The sequence below is a fragment of the Lactuca saligna genome, chromosome 2, assembly GCF_052625555.1.
Source record: "Lactuca saligna cultivar CGN05327 chromosome 2, ASM5262555v1, whole genome shotgun sequence".
Lineage (NCBI taxonomy): Eukaryota > Viridiplantae > Streptophyta > Magnoliopsida > Asterales > Asteraceae > Lactuca > Lactuca saligna.
Window position 1 is genome coordinate 163,666,932 of NC_136418.1, and position 23,064 is coordinate 163,689,995.

General features: G+C 33.9%; 2 protein-coding genes across 4 annotated transcripts; one reads left to right on the forward strand and one right to left on the reverse strand.

The window, feature by feature from the left end:
• Nucleotides 1-871: 871 nt before the first annotated feature.
• Nucleotides 872-6,934, forward strand: LOC145032523 (uncharacterized). The gene is made up of 7 exons (XM_078981355.1): nucleotides 872-1,141; nucleotides 2,033-2,230; nucleotides 2,350-2,472; nucleotides 2,591-2,628; nucleotides 2,710-4,103; nucleotides 4,383-6,343; nucleotides 6,440-6,934. The coding sequence occupies exons 1-7, from the start codon at nucleotides 1,007-1,009 to the stop codon at nucleotides 6,623-6,625; spliced, it is 4,035 nt and encodes a 1,344-aa protein (XP_078837481.1). The 5' UTR covers nucleotides 872-1,006; the 3' UTR covers nucleotides 6,626-6,934.
• Nucleotides 6,935-10,034: 3,100 nt separating this feature from the next.
• Nucleotides 10,035-21,845, reverse strand: LOC145032524 (uncharacterized). Of its 3 annotated transcripts, XM_078981357.1 has the most exons (9): nucleotides 13,484-15,923; nucleotides 13,251-13,317; nucleotides 12,034-13,150; nucleotides 11,814-11,932; nucleotides 11,295-11,738; nucleotides 10,911-11,214; nucleotides 10,650-10,818; nucleotides 10,458-10,563; nucleotides 10,035-10,376 (listed from the first exon to the last, which is right to left on the reverse strand). In XM_078981357.1, the coding sequence occupies exons 3-9, from the start codon at nucleotides 13,135-13,137 to the stop codon at nucleotides 10,259-10,261; spliced, it is 2,364 nt and encodes a 787-aa protein (XP_078837483.1). In that variant the 5' UTR covers nucleotides 13,138-13,150; nucleotides 13,251-13,317; nucleotides 13,484-15,923; the 3' UTR covers nucleotides 10,035-10,258. The 3 variants fall into 3 exon arrangements, with proteins under 3 accessions (XP_078837483.1, XP_078837484.1, XP_078837482.1); XM_078981358.1 differs by lacking the exons at nucleotides 13,251-13,317; nucleotides 13,484-15,923 and adding an exon at nucleotides 21,674-21,845; XM_078981356.1 differs by having other exon boundaries at nucleotides 13,251-15,923.
• Between the last annotated feature and the right edge of the window lie 1,219 nt (nucleotides 21,846-23,064).

Genomic DNA, 23,064 nt, shown 5'->3' on the forward strand with positions numbered 1-23,064 from the left:
ACGTAGTCCTAAACGATAATTAAAAAAATTACAAAGAAAAACTTAGTCCTAACGTTATAGGATAAGGTCTATTGTGATGCCAAAATCACTATCTTCACTTTCTCAGTCCCATGTGCAAGACAGGCTATAATATATCACTTTCTTTCTTATATTTAAAAACTGTTTTCTCCTAGAGCTGGATTATCCTATTTTATTTGTTTCCATCATCATTCATCAAGTAACATTTCATGCTTTAGATTCCTTTTATATTAGACATTTAATTAGTATATCTTATATAAGTGAAATATTTAAATAATTATTAAATTGATACGTTCTCGTGGTTCTAAAGCTACAATATTTGATTTGTATATAGTTCAAAGAGTATTTTACTGATCCGATATTTAATAAACATTTTATTCAACAAAAAGTCTTTTTTTTTTAAAAGAAATGAAATTAATAATATCAAGTAATGATCCGCGATGAACGGAAACATTGATTTTTAATTACAAAAAAAAGATGTTTTTAACTTCTCGTGTCAAAATAACATACTTAAAATTGACTTTATATATTTTGCGAATAAAAACATGTGATTATAACATTTCCCACCTTACATATGCTTGTTGCTTACTATTTCAAAATCAAATGTGAAAGATGTGTTCTCATAAAAAAAATCATAAAGTAAAGTTCAGCACTTAAAGTTATTGAGTTTAAATATTAATTAATAACTATTTACCGAGAAAACTTAGTTATTAAACAGTTAAACTTATTATAATCAATGTTATTTTTAAATTTATATAAATTTAAAAAGTATATATACAAATAATTTTAAACCATAAAATTGATGGTGTATTTAGTAATTAAATTAAGGCTTTGGGGGGTTTGTTACCGAATGTGTTGAAACTGATTGGAGCAGCACTCCTGCTCCAACTGAAATTCAACTTGTACAGCTAATCCCCTCTCTATCTCTCTCTCCCCAAAGTCATTGCTACATAAGAGTCTCACAGAGGACTCGGTCAATTTGGGGAGAATGAAAGAGATAATTAAGCAGAAGATGATGAACAGGTTGCACCGCCGTAATTCCTCCTCCTCTTCCACCGCCTCCGTTGATTTCACGTCCGGCGAAAGACTCCAATTCAATTTCTCCGGTCTTCAAGCTCTTCAGGTACTTATCCATTCTCCTTGCTCTGTACCTAAGACGCACGCACAGCAAGTTGTACATCTGTTGGATTGTACGCAACTGTTTAATTCGTTTTTATGGTGACAAGTATGCGCAGTAATGTATCATTGCGAGGTTTTAGAAAAAAAAACTATCGAATTCTGATATATATCGAGTTATAAGTGAGTTTTTAAGTAAATTATGTGGAATGATGTTCTCTTATCTTTATTTGTTGCTACTCCCTCTGTTTTAAATTAATTAGGTCCAGTTTCATTTTTTTTCCCTGCGTTTCAAATTGAATGGCCCTAAATATTATAGACTAGAACCAGTGCCCGATTCATGAGGCAAAAAGTTTACTAATGGATATCATGAAATAAATTCTGTTTAGAAGGTGGAGTTTCCTTTAGAGAGGGGAGAGTTCTTCATTTCTAAACCATTAGGAATCTAACTAAAGCTCATCCAAGGAGGAGCTAATGAAGTCAGTTCTTGAGTTATCATACAAAATATTCACTAAAACACCCTTGTGTACTTTGTGATCTCTTTAGCATTACTGTTCAGGCTTATGTAGCTTAATTAGGATAATATTGCATTAAGGCCACACAATTTGTCTAGGGAAAATCTAGGTCCACAATACTAACCTTTGATACCATGAAGAGACTTAGCGTTTGAAGTGATTTATTTAGTAATACCCTCTTGCTCTTTGGAACACAGTATATACTGAAATCTGTTTCATAGTTTATGTAACCTCATGATGAGTTTAACAACAGCTGGCCTATGTTAGACAGCTGGCCTATGTTATATTTCAAGCACCTATCTATTTCAAACTTCAGTTGTGACAGATTCATTTTGTGTTAACAACACCTGTGGTAGATTGCTCATTTTGTTTTGCACTTCCAGGTCCCCAAGGGATGGGATAAGCTTTCACTATCTATCATCTCTGTAGAAACAGGAAAAACTCTCGCCAAAACAGGCCGAGCATCGGTACAGAATGGAATCTGTCAATGGACTGAGAATTTGTCAGAATACATTTCAGTTCCCCATGATGAGGCTTCAAAAGGGCTTGAGCAGTGTCTGTATAAGCTTCTCATTTCAATGGTTTGATCCGTTTCATGTTTCTAATTAAGTTTCAGTTCGATCAAATTTGTATTTACCCACTTGCTTGTAATGTTCGATGATTATTCCACTAATAATCTATGATTAATGTCTTTTGGCAGGGATCAGGAAGATCTAGCATTCTTGGAGAAGTTACAGTAAATTTGTCAAATCACTTGAATTCTGAAACTTCTATTTCTATCACGGAACCTCTAAAAAACTGTAGTCATGGGACAATCTTGCAGGTTAGTGATCATCAGATGCTTCCAGTCTCCTTTTGAAAAACAATTAATAAAACCTTACCTTTCTTATGGGTTGAAATTTAACATTTTCTGATGAAATTTAGGTTGTTTATTCTTGCAGGTGGAAATTAGGTGCCTAACACCACACACAAGTCTGAGGTTTGTTTTCTGAACAAGAGCATCTTGATATTCATTCTTTCAGACATTAGCATTGGTTCTAAAAGATGCCATATTTTTCAGGAATGAAAGATGGGTAGACACTGATTCTCTTACAGAAGATACCAATGCTTCTGATGACCTAGATAACATATCAGATGTATCTGATGGTAGAATCATCAAGCGTGTTGTACAAGATAGAAGCTTATCTACAGGGGGGTCACGCAGTAGCTTTGATTCAATGGATGATTCTTTTGGCAGGGAAAGTTATTCCCCTCATAGAAATCTAAGTGAAGTTACAAATGGTGTAATCGGAATACATGATTCCGTTGGCTCTCTAAATAGCTCATATCGTGCCTATGAGTCTCCTAGATCGATTCGTTCTCCTTATGGCTCAGGAAAGCATACTTTAAGTCAAAGACAAGATTCTGGGAAAGTTTCACATTCCGTTCCGGCATCGCCATTACGAACTTCTGGTTCCATTGAATTTGGTCCGGAATCAGAAGGGGCGACAGTTGAAGAACTCAGGGCAGAAGCAAGAATGTGGGAAAGAAATGCAAGGAAGTTAAAGATTGATCTGGATTTCTCAAAAAAGGATTCAAGAGACCAAACAAGGAAGTTTGAAAATGCAAGTATGGAGGTTCTTGCATTGCAGACAGAATGTGATGGACTGAAACATGAAATAGATTACTTGAAAGCTCTCCTGGATGAAGCTGAAGTGAAAGAAGAGGCTGTTGATAATCTAAAGCTCCAAGAGAAGGATGATATCCGGACGGAATTGGAAGAGGAATTAAAATTTCAGAGAGAGTTGAATAATAATTTATCTCTGCAACTAAATAAAACTCAAGAATCAAATCTTGAGTTAGTTTCTATTCTACAGGAACTGGAAGAGACAATAGAGAAACAGAGATTAACCTTGAAAGATGAACAAGTTCTCAAGGCTCAAACTCTACTGGATTATGAGTCTGAATGGTCGAAGAAATTAAGCTTGAAAGATGAAGAAGTTTTTATTTTAAAAGGAAAATTATCTGCTCAAGTCCCAAAGGAAATACCAGATCTCATTGAAGTTCAAGCTTTGAAGGATAAGATTCGGGAGCTTGAGAGTGATTGTAATGAGCTTACTGATGAAAATCTTGAGCTCCTATCTAAGCTTAAAGAATCAAGTAAGGATAGTGGTTCCAAGTCCCCCAATATTGAAGATTCTGAGATGATCAAACTTGAATACCAGATACAGCAGCTGAAAGAAGAGGCGAAGAAGAGAGAGGTTGATGGAATAGATGCTGGCTACCTACAAATTCGTTGCAATGATCTAGAAAACAAGTGTGTGGAACTAGAGGCCAAGATGCAGGGTTTCAAGGATAAAGCTTGTTATCTTGATGATGAACTGCATAAATACCATGCAAAAGCAGAAGATCAGGAAAATGAGGTTGCTGCACTGAAACAATTGTTGAAACTGCAGCAAGAAAGAAAACATGAAAGTAAGTACCTTACAATTATATTCTATGCAAAGTTGACCTGACTAATTAGAGATGCACATAGACCGGTTTCATTTCAGTCCTAAACAGTCTGGTTTTTCTAAACAAATAATACCAGTCACATACCATTTTTATATAACTGTTTAGCAACTAGTATGACGATCAATATAAAAAACCTTCAACAAATTATTATTACCTTGTTATATAACTTACAATTACAACTAAAGCGTTTATTAAAGTCGCTCCATATACGATTTAGTCTTTTTTTTTGGATATGTGTAGATTCATTCACTGGAGAAGGACAAGGACAGGCTGAAGATAATGTACAATATGGTGAACAGATCAAAACAATGATAAGCAATCCTTGTAATGTTGAAAATGAGACTAACAATGGTGATATGCTTGAGAAGTTGAATATGGAGCTAAAATCCAGAGTGGGTGGTGTAGATAATGAACTATTGGCAGCAAAAAACTCTGAGATAGAAAAGCTTAAATCAGATTGTTTGGTGAAGGACAAGGAGATTGAGCGCCAGAGTTGCTACCAAAGAGACTTGGAGGCTCAATTGTCTAAACTGCAAACATTAAAGACTCAGTTGAAGGGAGCTATGAAAACCATGCAATCTGACAGCACAATCATCTCTGAATGTCTAGAAAAGGTAAAAAGCGACATGGTGGTGCTCAGCGCTCAAAAAGATTCCCAAGTTGCAGCCAACAAGATTCTCGAAAAGAAATTACTCGAGATTGAAAGCTGTAACAAGGAGTTAGAGCTTCACTTGGGTGAAATGGAACTAGAAAATCTACACTTATCAGAACGCATATCTGGATTGGAACCTCAACTCAGATACTTAACTGATGCAAGAGAATCAAGTCGTTTAGAGATTGACCATTCAGAGACACGTGTCGTGAATCTACAGGCTGAAGTCAGAAGGCTAGAAGACGAAATGGAAACAAACAAAGTTGATATGAGACAGAAACTGAAAAACATGCAGAAAAGATGGTTGGAAGCTCAAGAGGAATGTGAGTATCTGAAAAAAGCTAACCCGAAGCTACAAGCTACTGCTGAAAATTTGATTGAAGAATCCAGTGCACTTCAAAAGTCAAATCGAGAACTAAAGCAACAAAGACTCGATTTATACAATCGCTGCATGGCCCTAGAAGCAGAACTGAAGGAATCACAACATAATTTCTCCAAATTATCAAAAAACTTACAAGATTTAGAAGGTAAGTTTTCCTTGATGATAAATGAGATTGCTGCAAAAGAGAAAATGTTTGATTCAGAAGTTGAGGCTTTACATCTGGTGAACGAAGAACAGACTGAGAAGCTTAACTTGTTCAATCAAATGTACTTGGAGAAGATGGTTGAAATTGATAACCTTCAACAAGAGACAGCACATCTCAGCACACAAATATATTCAACTCAAGATGAAAAGGATAGAATGGCTTCAGAAGCTGTGCTTGAAATGCATGTCTTACGTGCAAATAACGATAATCTGGAAGACAAATTTAGAGCATCTGAGAGGAAGCTTCATACTGTCCAAGTTGAATATGAAGCAAGGATTCAGGAGCTGACTGTTGAGCTATCTGCTTCCAGACAGAACCATGGAGTTCTAGAAGCAAATCTTGAAAAAATGATGGAGCTGCTGGAGAATACTAGATTTGATGAAGATAAGGCGAGAATCACAGTTGCTGAGCTGGATGGCAACCTTAAACGTTCCGAATACGAAAGAGTACAATTAACAGAAGAGATCTCGAGTCTTAAAGATCAATTGGTGAAGATTCCAGTTTTGCAGGAGGAAGTGGTGGCTCTGAAGAACGAACTGAATGATGTGAAGTATGAGAATGAAAGACTTGAAGCTTCGTTACAAATGATAACAGGGGATTATGAAGAACTGAAGGAAGCAAAAAGTTTATTGTTGAAGAGAACATGTAGCATGCAGAAAGCGGTTAGCGAATTGGAAGATCATAAGCGTAGTAAAGCTGCATTAGAGGAACAAATTATGCGGCTTCAGGGTGATTTAACTGCAAGAGAAGCGTTATCTGCACAGGATGCCGAGTTGAAAAATGAGCTCGGGCGTTTGAAACGGTCAAATAGTCAACTACAATGGAAGATAAACAGTCTTCAAGAAGAAAAAGATGAATGCATGAAGAACGCTCAAGTTCTTGAAGAGAAACTGGAACACATTGAGTCCTCGACTACCAACAGTCCTGTTTCTTTTGTATCAGATAGCATGAAGCCATCAGAGGTCCATATGTGATTCTTTCTTTATGGTGAATTTTATAGACCTAAGGTTATAAGTGTTGGCTTCTAACCTTGTTTATTAATTACTATTATTCAACAGGATGTGGAAGGAATTAATAAAGACCATGATAGAGATGTATCTTTACTGGAGACCGAATTGAAAGAGCTTCAAGAACGTTACCTCCATATGAGCCTGAAATATGCAGAAGTAGAAGCTCAAAGAGAAGAGCTTGTGATAAAGCTAAAGGCTGACAGGCCTGGAACTGGAAGGAGCTGGTTTTCATAAATTCAGGGATAATTCGTATACCATTATCAGTTTATCATTGCCTCCTGATTACCATTACCCAGGTAAATTTATCTTTCTTATTCATTGTATGTTGGTTAAGTTGTTGAAGAAATAGCGTGGGGTAAATGAATACAAAAAATAGGAGATAGAAGAAAATACGAGTTAGATGGTAATGTTTTTTTTTCTTCTCAAGGGCCATGTATGTATCCTAGTTTAGTAAATGTTTTGTAAAAACACGAATTGTGTAACTTGTACATGCTCTATTTACTGAACAGATGAAGAAAAAATTTCTCAGATCATTACTTATAATCTCTTCATTCTACATTGTATTCATGTCAACTGTAAGAATCACACAAGCAGCAATCCACATGTGAAAAGATAAAAGTTTTGGCTCCAGTCCACAACTTTATTACCTTTCTGCTATTCGAAAGCAATAAGACTAGTTTAAAAATTTTGGCTCCTTTTTCTCACATTAGTATATTTAACAAGTAACAACCAATTCTAATTCCATCCCGATTTGGTTGAAAATTTAAGGCGAAAAGAAGATTTTTCCATGTAACTTTATTACGCACGCAGCAATGAAGGAATGAAAATGAGCCACACGTTATTCCAATTATACAATGTGTAACAATCATTCAATACCTGACTGAAATTGAACAAATCAGATTTCTAATTAAGCTAAAATCAGAAAGTTGCCAACAGCACATCATGCTTAACATACAAATAAGATGGTTTGTTTTACAAGTAAAGATATGATAACTTACACAAAAGCAACTAGAATACGGCATATGATGCTAAATTGGTTGTGGTGGGGCCGGAACCAGAGGAGGTGGTAGACATGAAGGTACCTAACTTATCCATTCTCCTTCCTTTTTCACACGCACAGCAAATTCATTGCAATAATCTAAAATACAGGTGTGTGGAACTAGACCCCAATATTTGAGGTTTCAGGAATTGTAGCAAGAAGAAGGAAAACATGAAACTAAGTTAGTACCTTACGGTTACACTTTTATATATATATATATATATATATATATATATATATATATATATATATATATATATATATATATTCTCTTAAACATTAAATTTCAGCTGTCTACAATACTTCGTAATGCGCCATGAGTCTGGCTGGCAACGTAGCAAGTAAACATAACCCCTGAATCTCATCATCAACCTGTATAGCCTTCCCAGCTAGCTGATTAATTATACCTTGGAATATTTCAAGGTGAGTTGTCAGTGGAGTGGCTTCCTGATACCTCAAGGTCATCAACTGCTTGATGAGAAACGTCTTGTTGTCATTTCCTGCTGTTTTTCTTGGAGCATACAACTGTTGAAGTTTGTTCCAAAGTGTTTGTGCATGTTTTTCTTCACTGATGTGATTCAAAACATTATCATCCACCCATTGCCTTATATATATACACCCACAAACTTTGCAATGTAACAAACAGAGTCCATTGTTGTTCAGACATATCTTCTGGTTTCTCCGTGGCAAACACTGGTAAATGTAAATGATTAATATAGAGGAGATCTTCTATTCTACATTTCCATGTATGGTAGTTAGAACCATTCAAGGTAATCATTCTACTCAAATTTGCTTCCATATTCTTCAACACAACACAAGATAAGATAAGATTATTGTTATGAACAACAATTCCAAACCAACCCTAGCTTTGTTGGACAAAACTTTCTTCTTTGTGTGAAAGTGAAACAATAGGGATCAAAGTCGAGCAAGCCTTGTAATCAAGACCAACACAAACAATTTCAACGTGGAGTGGAGAAACCTATTTTTGGGGTTTCCACTATTACGAAAGGGTATATATATATATATATATATATATATATATATATATATATATATATATATATATATATATATATATATATATCTTTACTATCTTATAAAAGAAATCTAACTATTTCTAAAAATAGATTGATTATAATAATAATATTTTTTTAAGACGTCCAAATGATGAAGCTGATAGTACAACTAGCCATTAATAAAATAATATTAAATTTTAACCACATTTTGAATTCAAATATTTATCATCAAATCTCCTTATATTTCTCAGCAATTTGATATGGTTCCCTCAAATCCCGGATTCATTCAAATTTTGAACCCTTTTCGATATCCTTAAATTTAGCATGTTAATTTAAATATCCCTCCAATCGCAGATACCTCTTTGTTCCCTCGTCTGCTATAAAACCCACCGTCTAGGAATAAAAAATGACTTCATCTCCCAAATAACACCATAGTTTGATTATTTTGTCTTCGACATGTACTTTCTTTTGTAACATAACATTTTTGTAGATGAAACATATCACCGAAAAAATTTACACACCCCGCCGCTTTGCGCGGGTACGCTGCTAGTATATATATATATATATATATATATATATATATATATATATATATATATATATATATATATATATATATATATATATATATATATATATATATATATATATTGGGGTTTCCAAAAAGAACCATTGAAATTACATGTGATTAGCCACAACTGTGATTTCGTAGTCTTTAGTTGTGATTTCCTATTCTTGGGCTGGGATTTGACCCCACTTTCGGCTCGTGTTCAAGAAATATATAAACCTTAAATTTTGGAAACACCTCTTATTTTCACACTTTGAGATTATTGTGAGAGGAAACCGCAGTTAGGTAGAGGAAATCTCAGGTAGAAAGCCATCTGTGAATGTACAAGTCGCAGACATCAAGTACTACCTGTGTTTCTTTTCGGCAAAAATCTTCTAATTTTTTTTATATATATATTTTTTTACCATATGTGACTTTTAGAATCATTTTTTATTATTATTGGGACATGAAAAAAAAAAAATCATTTTTTAGTCATTCTTACCATTGGGACCAAAAAAAAGAAAAAAACTCAAATTTCATGAGGAAATCATAGTTAGATGAGAGGAAATCGCAAATGCCCTTAATCATTTGTGATTTCAAGAAAAAATATAAAACAAAAAAAAATCTTATACATACACCTTATTATTTGGGCCATGTGCCGAAATTGGGGCCAAATCACAACCTAAGAAAGAGGAAATCATAGTTAGAATGTACGAAATTGCAGATGAGCTTAGCCACCTACGATTTCAATGACTATTTTTTGAATACTGGATTTCTGGCTATTTTTTAAAAAGTCATTAAAGTATTATGCTAGATTTGTAAGTTTCTTATTATGTGTATTTATTAATATACATATTTTATTTTATTATTAATATATGTTGTTAAGAATAAAACCGTGTCCAAGGAGATGGGTGGGTCCGTTGAAAAATGCTAAGTATTGGGTTCCTCTTTAATCCTAGTTTATTACGCCCATGTAAAAAAACACAAACTCCATTCCATATTCCTACTGTTTGGTTGAAATTGTAAGGAAAAAAAAGAAGGTTTTACTATGTAACTTTTAATTTTATTATGCACACAGCAATGAATGAATGAAAAGGAGCCACATACATGTTATTCCAATTATACAACGAGTGCGCAATAATCATTCAATACAACAACAGTAGTCAGGCAAAAATGAAGCACTCTCAGTTATCTAATCTCTAAAGATGAGTGAACACAAAGAATTTGTTTGGGTCAGTTTGAGTTTGTTGTCTCTGTTTACACTACTACAGTATGGAGTAAGCTCGGATGACCTCAACAATGGGTGCCCTGCACAATGGACATTTCCCCCCTCCACGAATCAACTCATTTGCACACTTTGAACAAGTACACATGTGCCCACATCTGCAACAATACAAAAATAATTACAATTATATAATATGTTTTTAACATGTAAAAGTAATTACTAGATATATAGATATATACCTGTACAACAAAGAATCAATCTGGCTATCACAACAAACACAACAGGTTCCTTTTCTGACTTGACCCCATTTTGATCCATCTTCTTCTGATGTTTCCGTATCAATACCTGCAACAATTATCATAAAACTCCACGATATTATTAATCGGCTGTTAACTTTACAATGTTTATTAACCTCTGGTGCTGACATGTACCTTGAGCACCACCCTCCGATCGATTCAAAGCAGCCGAAACTTCCTGTCTGACAGAGCGTTGAAGCTCAAGTTGCATGTCCATGCAAGCCTCGAGCATCCTCTGCATGTGGGTCATCCCCTGTTGTAGCCTCGCCATATCTGCCCTCAAATCATTAATCATCTCCCACTCCTGTTCCATTAACATCAAGCTTAATTCCACAAATTAATGGTTCTATATCAACGTAATACATAATATATTAATATGACAACAGATTAACTTACGAGTTCAGAGCGATGTTGATGCATGCTGTGACGTGACCAACTGGAATAAGGCAAATGATGCCAGATTGGTTGTGGTGGGGGGACAGGAGGAGGAGATGCCAAAACCTGTTCATCCCTGTCCCTATGTTGTTGTTGTTCCTGCTCACCCTCTGGTGAAGTCGGGGTCGGTATATTCCGGTGAAGATCCCAATCGATGGGTGCACGACCTTGACCTTGACCTTGACCTTGTCTGTTCACATACGATTGTATCAACTGGTCCAAACTCTCACGAAAACCACTACGAAGAAGATTAGAAACACTTCTCCTACAATGAACAACAAAAAATCAGTTAATCCAATGATAAAAACAACACAACCCTGTTTAGTGTTTAGTAGTAATTATTACCTGCTTAAAAGTTCCCTGAGTTCCATGCTGTACACGTTATCATCTTCTGGTGGGTGAAACCTATTGGGTCTCCTAACACTACCAGAATGTGGCATTCTTGGTGGATCAGAAGGTCCTTCTGACCAATTCTCAACCTCATGTGCACCATCTCCATCAGTAATAACTAAAGTCGCCTCCTGAGGCCAATCGTTATAGCTTACCTCCTCCTGCCACTCTCCTCTCTCATCTTCAACAACCTGGTCTCGCCACTCATCTCCTTCATCAATATTCACTTCTTGATTTGTGATCTCAACAGCTGCAATGCTCTCCAAACTTCTTGTTCGATCACTCACCGTCACCTGATGAATCTCGCTTTCCTCCACCCATATTTCTGATTGTTCTTGGTCTTCATGTTCCGTGATCTCCTGTGAAGAGCTGTTCTCTGATCTGGACCTAAACCCTTCCCTGCTCCAACAGGGCGCCACATCAGCAACTGCCAATCACTAGTAACATCTCATCTTATATAAATATAATATATACCTCAAACCAGAGACTGTGTTTCGTTGTCTCAACTGAACCATCTCACTTGCTGCAACTGAAGATGGTCTCTCATCCTCTATAGGTCTTTCGTTTCGTAAAAATCTGCCTCTTAGTAACGACTACAAAAAAATAAACACAATACTCTCAATGATCATTCTAATCTAGTTATAAAGTTATATACGGGATTTTGACTTTTGAATGAGATTGAGAAGGAACTGACCTGAATGCGGTTCCGATGTGCAAAATCAGAAACCGCACGATACTCAATCAAACCCTCAAGTTCCCTCTGGCGTTCTCTTTCAACCCTCATAAGTAAATCAAGTAGAGCTTGTCTACCATGCAGCCTCAGCATATCCCTTCGTATATGCTCCGGCTGCCCTTCACCACCTTGCTCCTCCCTACGAGATCCCCTCTGCTGACTAGTCATTTGTACCCACTCCCTCACAATCCTCACTCTTTCACGCTCGGTTTCCCCAAGCCATTCTGCTCTTGGACTACTACTACTACCTCTATCTGTTACACTCACACCACTCTCCCTCCACCCTTGAACAATATGCCTCACCCTTTCCCTTTCCACCTCACCTATATCAGGAGTTTGTTCCCGGCTAGACACCTCGTTGTCTTGACTCTCATTCTGTGCTTCCATTTGATCGTGTGACCAACTTCCATACTCGTTCTCACTACCTTGATGTTCGCTCCCTCTACCTTCTGTGGTGCTTGAAACATTTGTGTTCGAGTCAACACTCCTCTGATGTCTGAGTCTCACTCTTACCCTTTCACGTGCACGGTTCAACAAATGTTCATCTTCCAACTCTCTCCACATTTGTAAGATGGAAGATGCACGTGTTCTCGGTCTCTCAGTTCTCGGTCTCTCAGCATTCCCTCTGGAGGTAGGAGAAGAAGACTGAGACTGAGACTCCCTTAAGAATGAGGAATCCAACATGGAAACAGTATGCAAACCAGCAAGTGCCATTAACTCAGACTCACGGTTTCTCCTCTCTGTTGTGGCAATCATTTCATGTGCTTGCCTGGCAGCCCATCTGCTTAAAATCCGCGAGTGACGTCTTCTGGCAGCTGATGATTCTGCCAGATCATCACCTTCAAGATCCGACCTCCTCCTCCTTCTCATGAGCTGATCACCACCAATCTCAGTCTCGTCATCATCATCACCACGCGGGGAGCTGCATGATGCAAATGACATACAATCATCCAATTGCCCCCTCATTAATTCCTCAAATCTTCTTTCGAAATCCAAACAAGCATCGGTAGTGGTAGCAGCAGCGGTCTCAGGCTTCTGTGGAAATTGCTGTTGAACATCGGTCATCTTCTCACTAATCCTACACCCCAAAAAATAACACTCGCCACCTCAATTCACCAACCAAACATAAAATTGACCATTTTCTAAGCAAAATCAAACTTATTTGATAGGAACCTAACCTTAAATTGAGATAAAAGACTCGTTCAATTTATGGAAAACATTGTCGTGCGATATAATCAATATTACCTGATGAAAACCAAAATTTGTATCATCAAGGATACGATTCAACAAGAAAATAAAACAAATCGAATCGAGATCCATCGCAATTAATGGAGGAAAAAACGAAGACAATGAAAACGAATTCACCGTAGAAGAATATCAATTATCAAAACCGTAAGGAAAACAAATGTACCTCTCAAGCAGTGTTTCCTATTTCAATACATTGGAAAATACAAAACCCTACGAAATATCTGTTGTTATAAAATCAAAAGAAAAAGAAAGCGACGAAGATGAAGTTGTGGCAGATGGAAAACGAAAACGAAAAGTAATGGAGAAAGTGTATGAATTTGTGTGTTGTTGATTTACATAACATAGGAAATGCGGAAGACGGAGGGTTGAAATCAGTTTGATAGATGGTAAAAGAATTATTTCAATTGTTGTTTGTTGGGCGCGATTTCTATGCCACAGAGAAAGAATTGACACGTCTGTCCTCTGTCGTCTGTCTTTGTATCAAATATCTAAGAACAAGGTTCAACCTTTAAAGGCTCCTCCTTAAAATGTGTTTACCCTTTTTTCCTCCCTATTTCATCGCTTTTCTTTTACCATTTTTTTTAATTACAGTTCAACGTTTAATTGACATTTACCATTTAAAATCTATTAATCCATCAAAATATTTAAATAACTTTAAGTTAAATATTGTGCCAAAAAATTTAGCTGAGTATAATCTAAAAAAGATTGGCACGTTTTTATATGGGAAAAGTGTGCCTTTATATTTTTGTTCCATCCTAAGTGAAAAATGTATTGTTTTGATTTTGATCACTTTTATTATATAGTTTACTTGTAGATTTATATGAATTTAAATGTAAAATCAGTATGTATTTTAGATATTTTTATTGTCTTCATAGTAAAAAATAGAGTAAATTATTGAAATCGTCTTTGTGGTTTGGTAAAAATTACGCAATTAGTCCCTAACGTTTTTTTTGCACTCGGATCGTCTTATGCTATCATTTTGTTACGTTTTTCGTCCCTTGCATACATGAAAAGACTATATTGCCCTCTTTATTTATTTTTATTTATTATTTATTAATTAATAATTTAATAAACTCTAGAAAATAAAAAATAGGCCTTGCCCTATCCTCACTTACCTTTTCAGCTCTTCTAAACCTCTCTTTCACTATATCCCGTCTCACTTGATTCACTCTATGAGACGACTCTTGAAGAGTACAACCGACATCCACCAGACTGTCACCATAACTACTAGATTACGGTTGGAAGTACGAGATATCACTGGAGCAGTATTTTGATGCTTGTGTACTACAAGAAAGATGATGAATGCCATCGTTGATTCATTGCCAGATCTGCACTCTGTTCAATCACCGGATCGCCTCCTTGAAATCAACGTCACCATCCCAGTGTTCAATCACTGGTTTGATGACATAGTCGATGGTTCGATTTAGAATTGACGGTGCCAATCCGGTTTGGTGGATTTGATTTCAAGTAAAATAGAGGATTTTTATGGGTTTGATTAGTCTGGAAGTTTGCATCAGGTTTGGATTAAGTTGATTTTTATGGATTGCATAAGGTTTAATTTTTTATAGATTTGATGGATTAGAGTTCAGGTTTCTAGGTTTCCGGTGGATGGTGATGATTATCGGTTCTTTTTGTAGGGAATGTGGTGGTGCTCGTCGACAATCTACTGGAGGAACGAGTGAAAGAAAGTACGTCAGAGTTCTGTGTTCATCGAAGCTGATAAAGGAGATGGTGGGGCTTGGGATTTCGAGAAAGGCGTGGTGGATAAGCAGCACTAGGAGAACATGAAGAGACAGAGAAGAGAGATGATTATCGGTTCTTTTTGTAGGGAAGGTGGTGGTGCTCGTCGGCAATCTACTGGAGGAACGAGTGAAAGAAAGTACGTCAGAGTTCTGTGTTCATCGAAGCTGATAAAGTAGATGGTGGGGCTTGGGATTTCGAGAAAGGCGTGGTGGATAAGCAGCACTAGGAGAACATGAAGAGACAGAGAAGAGAGATGTTGATTTCCGGTTACAGTGGTTTTTTTTTTCAGGGTAAGTTTTTTAGACTCGGTTTTGATTTCAGGTATCGATTTATGGTTAGGTATTCGATGGCAGACATGGTGGAAGCAGTGGAGGATGACAACGGTGATCACAACTTCAGTTCAACTTTTAGCTTTAGTTTTTTTTTTTTTTTGACTTTAGTTATTTTCATTTCAAACTAAGTTCAGTTTTGATTTTTGTTTCTGGTTACAGGGGAGGAAGGAAGACAAAGGGAAATAGAAAGGAAAGAATGGAAAACAAAAAAGAAAGGGAAAAGGAATCATTTCAATGGTGTCATTAGATTTACGGTGCTCACTGAAGTGTGCAATTCTGGTGTTCGTTGGACTTCGTTACTGGAGCTGAGAGATGGTGAGTGAAGAAAAAAAATGCTAATGGAGATCGAACGTAGAAGATGGCTTTGGGGTAGGATAGGGTATTGTGGAATAGAGAGGGTGGGACCCATACGTTGAACTTAATAAATAATCTATTATAAATTAGAAAAAAAAATATTTAAGTAATTTACTCTAAAGAGGATGATATAGTCTTTTTCATGTATGTAAGGATGAAAAACGTAACAAAATGATACCACAGGATGATCCGAATGCAAAAAAAAAAAAAAAAAAAAAAACGTTAGGGACCAAACACGTAATTTTTACCAAACCACATGTATAATTTCATTAATTTACTCTAAAAAAATATATTTTCCTTGTTTAAGTAGAGAGTTACTTTTAGCAAATAGTCATATATTGCCAGGATCTCATGTAATAAATTTAATATAAATTTATTAATTGTTGAATAATAGCTAAAATCCAAGATAAAAATTATATATATATATATATATATATATATATATATATATATATATATATATATATATATATATATATATATATAGAGGTTCAGGTTCATTTGAGACCATTCTAATTTTGTGAGACCGTGAGACCAAATCTAAAAATAATTTTAAAATGCAAAATAAATGGAAAAATCTAAAAATTCTTTTTTTAAATATTATTTTCGGAAGTTGAATTAACTAAAAAAAAATATAAAAAAATAAAAAAATTCCGTTTTTTTTTTTTTTTTGAAAAATAGGTGAAATATTCTAAATAGAATATTACACTGACATATTCTAAAAAATAATTTAAAAATGCAAAATAAATGGAAAAATATAAAAATTCTTTTTTTAAATATTATTTTCGGAACTTGAATTAACTAAAAAAAATAAAAATAAAATAAAAAAAATTCTATTTTTTTTGAAAAATACATGAAATATTCTAAATAGAATATTACACTGTACATATTCTAAAAATAATTTTAAAATGCAAAATAAATGTAAAAATCAAAAAATTCTTTTTTTAAATATTATTTTCGGAACATGAATTAACTAAAAAAAATAAAAAAAAATAAAAAAATGCGTCTCACGGTCTCACAAAATATAGGTGATCTCAAATGAAGCTAACCGTATATATATATATATATATATATATATATATATATATATATATATATATATATATATATATATATATATATATATATATATATATATATATAACTGTGTTCCTTTAGGAACAGTAAAAGATTCTTATTGGTTCAATTTTTTTTCCCAAGATCTGCCCACCTTTATCTTTCCCTTTGCGACTGACCTTGGTATTTGGGTCACCGCATCCACTTCCGATCGCCTTTTACCACCAAAAACTTTCCCCACCGCCTCATCTGCGCCTTTTTAATTTTCTCCATACCCATTATCCACCGCCTTATTCTTCCATCCACTGCCTTACGACTTATCATCTTCTATCTACTGCTTTCTCTATTCATAGGGCTTCTCTTTAGAGAAGGTTGCCATCGACCCACAACAGTGTTCCTCAAAAAAAAAATCTATCTTCCACCATGTTCCATGTTGTTATTGGTTTTTTTTTTTTTTTTTTTTTTTAATTATCTTTTTGGTCCCTGCTTTGAAGATGTTTATATTTTTTTTTTGTCTTTTTGAAGTCTCGCCTCCGATTAGCATATTGTCGTGTGATGGAACGTTCTCTCCAAAGCCCTACAACGAGTTTTGAAGGAGGGATTGGGGGTCAGCTGGGTCGGCGAATTATTAGTATTATTGATGACGGTGAGTCTAAAAACCGTCTCTTTCATCACAGCCATTCAAACTCTCTCAAGATTTAATCCTGGCCGTAATAACTCTCTATTTACGGTTAATCGGAGGTTTCTTCCCCAGCCTTCTGGTATCGTCTCTCTGCTTTTAGGTCACACATCTATTCTCTTGCTCATCTCCCTCATTAATGAGTTCATTGTGTGATGTTTTGGGAAAGTGGGAAATTGGAATCGGAAGTAAAATACACTCAATTTGTTCTTAATTCACTCTCATCTTCAACACTCATTTTGTTTTTTCCATTAGAAATTTGGAATTGGAGGTATCCATACTCCCAGTAGCTCTAACAAACCGCGATTCTTAGCCTCAATTAGCCTCTCAATGTAAAATATTAGGCAATTCACATTTTTATCAGACCGATTTCATTTTCAACTCCTCAATTTGGCCAATTCCATAGTTTACTATGAAATTCATATCTAAGCTAATAGTTTCATCTTTATTTGCTAAATTAAAATCAACTCTGAATTGCTAATGTCTTTTAGTATTTACGAAATGTTGTTAATTTCAATTGTAGTTAGAGATACTTTTATAAAAAAATCTAAGAAAGTATGTTTATGGGAAATCAAGTCATGTCATTCCTAATTTCCTATCAATGATCCCGGTCTTCTCTTTGCTAATGATGGTTAGTTAATCTCTTCTCATCTGATTGAGTAATATATGATTATATTGTTAATTTCACGTAATTTTAGATAACTCATACCTGTTGAATGCTAATTTGACAACTGATATTTGGAATTATGAAAGTAATCAAGTAAGTTGAACAAGTGTAGATATATGGCACTAAGTTTGAAAATTAGGTATCTATCGTGATATCTAACATCAACAATAACTTTGAATTACAAGAATGAAACGGTAATAAGAATATAACAAGTGCTTCTAGAAGCTAAATCTGTTGTTAATGAAAAGCAAGCACTTCATAAAAAATGTTTAACCGAAATGACAACTCTTGAAAAGTCAATTAAAGACCATTCCAATAACGTGAATATAAGCTCAAAGATTTATAAGACAAGATTAAGGAAGTGAAAATATACAGTTGGCTTCAAAGGACCTCAAGGTATGTTAATATCTTATATAAGCTAATCTTATTGTTTTTATTTTCATGGAAAATATAGTGATTTAGTGCATATAGAGGCATGAAGGGATAAACTTACAATGGAAGCAGGGGTTATTAAGCAAGAACATGCATCATTAGTGAATCAATTAGTTTCTTTTGAGAAGCAGATTAGTGATTTAACTACCCAAGTCAATGCACAAAAGACAAAGTGAGCTCAGCCCTTAAGAAGGTCAAAGAATGTGATCCACAAATTAGTCGTATTTTTAAAGACCAAAAAAAAAAAAACTTGGAAGTTGAATGGGTAAGAAAAATATTTAGAGGAAAAAGTTAGAAAATGAGGTAAACCTGATGATACAAGTTTCTTTATGATGTAACATTAATAACATTTTTCGTCCTTATGGTTGATAATTTGATGTAACTTTACCCTTGGCTTGAATAATTTGATCTTACTTTACCATTGGTTTTAATGGGTGGATAAGTTTTAAATTGTTTGATTTTCTTGACTTTTGCAAATTTGTTGCAATAAAGAAAAAATTAAGTAGTCCTACGTGGTTAAGTTACAACTTTATAATATTATAATATTGGTTTTAAGAACTTTGATATGTATAAGTTACAACTTTCTTTACTTATTGTTAACAAATATTTTGATATATCGTTATTTATGTTTGATAGATTCCTGATATAAAATCAAATAAAAAGTATATTTTGGATTAATCATTGAAAGGACCAAAATTTTAACATCCAACATAAAATAAGCCAATAAGTAATAATTTTGTAACATTTATTTTAAAATGAGTAATAATTTTGTAACGTGGAATTTATAAAAAGAAAACATAAAACTTATTTATGATTATCCTACTGTCAAACCTAACCACATAATGAAATGAACTTGACTATTAGACATATCATTTTAATAAGGTATTTCATTTTAATTTAAAGCCAACAATTTAATTTATTTCTTATTTTGGCATATTATTTTGGAGTATACGTTTAATTGGGGTTTCTTTTCTTTGTATTTTGTCATTAAGCTTAACTTGCTTGTAAGATTATTGGATAGCTTTCAAGTAAAGTTGATGAATGTTAACTACAATTAAAGAGAGTTAGTTTAACAATATAATATGCAATCTTTTTTAAAGGTTAACTCGTCATTCATGTCATGTGTTTGAATAACATTCTAACCGTTTTTAAGCTCATAGTAATATCGGCTAAATGTGATTGTGTCTATACTAAAGTACATTGTTTTTTTATTGTCAATGAATTATAGCAATGTACTTTTAAAGTACAACGGTTTAGTTTGAAATATTTTAAAATATAAATAATATTTTTACAATAAAAATGTGAGAAATATGTTATTTTAGTAAAAACAAAAATACATTGCTTTTGAACGCATTTAGCCCATATTTGAGTTGATTACAAGAACTAGCAATGGAAGTGTATTGTTATTTATTGTAGTTAATCATCTAATGCGATTGTACTTGAATTTATAGTTAGGTTAACTGCCAAAAATAATTGCAATGTATGTAGGTTGGTATAATGAATAAAAAATAAGTTTGTATGTGTTTGTATAATTCAAACAAATGAACGATATAAGTACAAAAAATAAAGAATTTCATACTACAATGCATTCGAACAAACGAAAGTACAATGTAATACAAGAAAGTGAAATCGATCTTATTGTTTTTACATCATGGGGTTAATTATTGATAATGATTTGTCTGTTATGAGTTTCATTTCTTCACTTCAATTAGATGCAAGGAAAAGCCTATTTAACGATCTTCATGGATAATATATGTATTTTTGAGTAAGAAAGACTTTTTGTTACTTATCTAAATATTTTAGAAACAACAATTCATTTGGTAAAAAAAATAAAATTGATCAACTTTTTTAAAAATCCTTCAACCAACGGGCGGGAATGACACTAGTTTGGAATGGTTTGCCCTAATCTTCCTTCCTTCGGTTTTTTTTTTTTTTTTTTTTTTTTTTTTTTTTTTTTTTTGCATTGAGGCGATGATGTTTTCGATTTGTGAAAAAAAATCCCAACTTCGACAAGCGTTGGCAAACAGTGACCATATCACGTCTCTCATTCAGTAGGTCACGTCTCTCATATTTTCCACTTATAACACATCCAATATTTTGTATCTCATTCTATAATTTTCTAGAAACTCAAAAATTTTAGAATAACAAGGCTCATTTGGTTGTGATTGCTCATCATTATCCCATTGTGTCTGGCTTCCAGCTTTGTGCAAAAAGATGGAAATCCCTTACAAAAATCCTGACTTACCACCGTAAGACTCTCTTTCCTCTTTGTTTTCCCATTAAGCTATGTTTGGATAAATCATAATAATTTGAGAAAATGACTTAATGGAGTTGTTGGAATGTATCATATTGTAAATCAGAAAACTGCAACAGCTTTTTGCTTGGCAGCAGTGAAGAATGAAACGTTGCCATCAGTGGTAGAATCATGTGATATCAAGGCTATTTTCACTGGTCATAATCATTTGAATAATATATGTTGATTTGCGACTGGAATAATCTTTGTTATGGTGGAGGTTTTGATTATCATTAGAACATGGAAGAAACTTGATGAATGATGATGGAAAGCTAACCACCAATATTAAATTGTTCTTATTTTTATCATAGAAAAAAATATCTATTTTGTCGTTTTATTGTGAAAATAAATTGTTTTTTCTTTAAAGTTGGAAATTAAATTGCTTAAAGTATGCACAAGATGTATTTTTGAACATTCTCTGTATCAGCTTTTAATATAATGCAAGAAAGCACGAATTTCCTATATATAATAAACAACAACCTACATGCAAAGAACCATAAATTCCAAATGGGTGTTGCTAGATTAACCTCCTTTAGACACCTTATGAGTTTATTAAAACTCAACCTATAATAACCCCTTTATAATTTATCTTTTCAGAAAATTATGTAAATTCAACCAATAAAAATATCTTAAAAATCAAATAGAATGTCTATATAAAAAAATAAAATGTTTTTTTAGTCAACTCCATTCCAAACAAATAACTCTGAAAAAACCTTTCCAAACCATGTGAAGTATGTGATCTTTTTCTAGTTTATGTATAAACATTAGTAACCTTAAATCAATTGAGGAATACTTACTTGAAGACATCTATTGATGTTGAAGATGAGCATTATGATTCTTGATGTAGAAGATGAGCCTTATGATTCCTTCACTTTCCATAATGGTGTCTAAATGATTATTCTGATGGAGAGAAATATACACACGATAATGTGTTCTTATAGAGAGGATTTGGAATATGAAAAATGAAGAAGTGTGTTCTCTCTCCATGAACCTGGGTCCTCTTATATATGTGTTTCAATTGATTATTTACACCTAATGGAAAAGTATTAGAACCACACATAATTGGTCCCTCAAGTTATGGATAAATGTCATGTCTATCATACTATATAAATTAATCTTAGGACCTGATATATTATATGACAAATAATATGGTACATAATATAAATGTACCTAACACATAAAAACACTATAAAATAATATGATGGCCACATTAACGGATTATTTTCCGGATATAAAATATTATATAAATAAGAAGCCTTAGAAACAGTAATATGCATCAATTTTCTCCTTCCTCTCAGATTAAATAAAATATACCTACTAGCGATTGACGTGTATAATCTTCAACATGATTTACCCTTTTACTTTTAAAGTTTTAATTGAAGCAAGCCAAGTAAAAACCGGAAACTTTCATTTTGGGTCCGGTTGTGGTGCCAATAAGTTAAATAAAAAATTAATTTAAATTCAAGCTGAATAATTAAAGTTAGACAAACTTATATAAATGGTCCTTGTGTTTTACTAAAACTCACATACTTACTCCCTAACTTCAATTTACAAAGATAGTGTTGTTTTAATTTTCTCGTGATTACTCCTTAATTCGTGTAAAAAGACTAGACAAATTGCAAAACGGCCCCTGTGGTTTTTCATTTTATATAGCTAGGATTCAACCCTTTAATAGTTTGTAGATTTGTCATTTTTCATTGGGGTTTTTTTGTGAAACCGGTCCTCTCAAAATTAAAAGAAAAAAAAACTATTTTACCCTTATAATTAATTTCTACATTTTATTTAATATTTAATAAAAATTTAATACATTAAAAATAGAAACTAAACCCTATCGAACTCCTCAAACCCCCACCTTCTCCACCATTTCTATATCTAATATTTCTCTGGTCCGATTTGAAGACAGACCTACACCACTTACAATTTGAGACCATCATCACAATACTACTGCCAAAAACCATTCAATCGTCGGCTCAACTTAAAGACAACGATACACCACTCATTACCGAATCGCCAACTTAGCTTGAACATAAGAACCTAATTTAAAGATAACCTTACATCAGGTTTGGGTTTGGGTTTGGGTTCGATTTTTTGGTTTTGGTTTCATCGGTTTTTCGGTTTTCGGTTTCGGTTTTGCTTGTCCTTACCCTACACTATTCACCATGTGAAGCCAACATCACCCACATGGAAA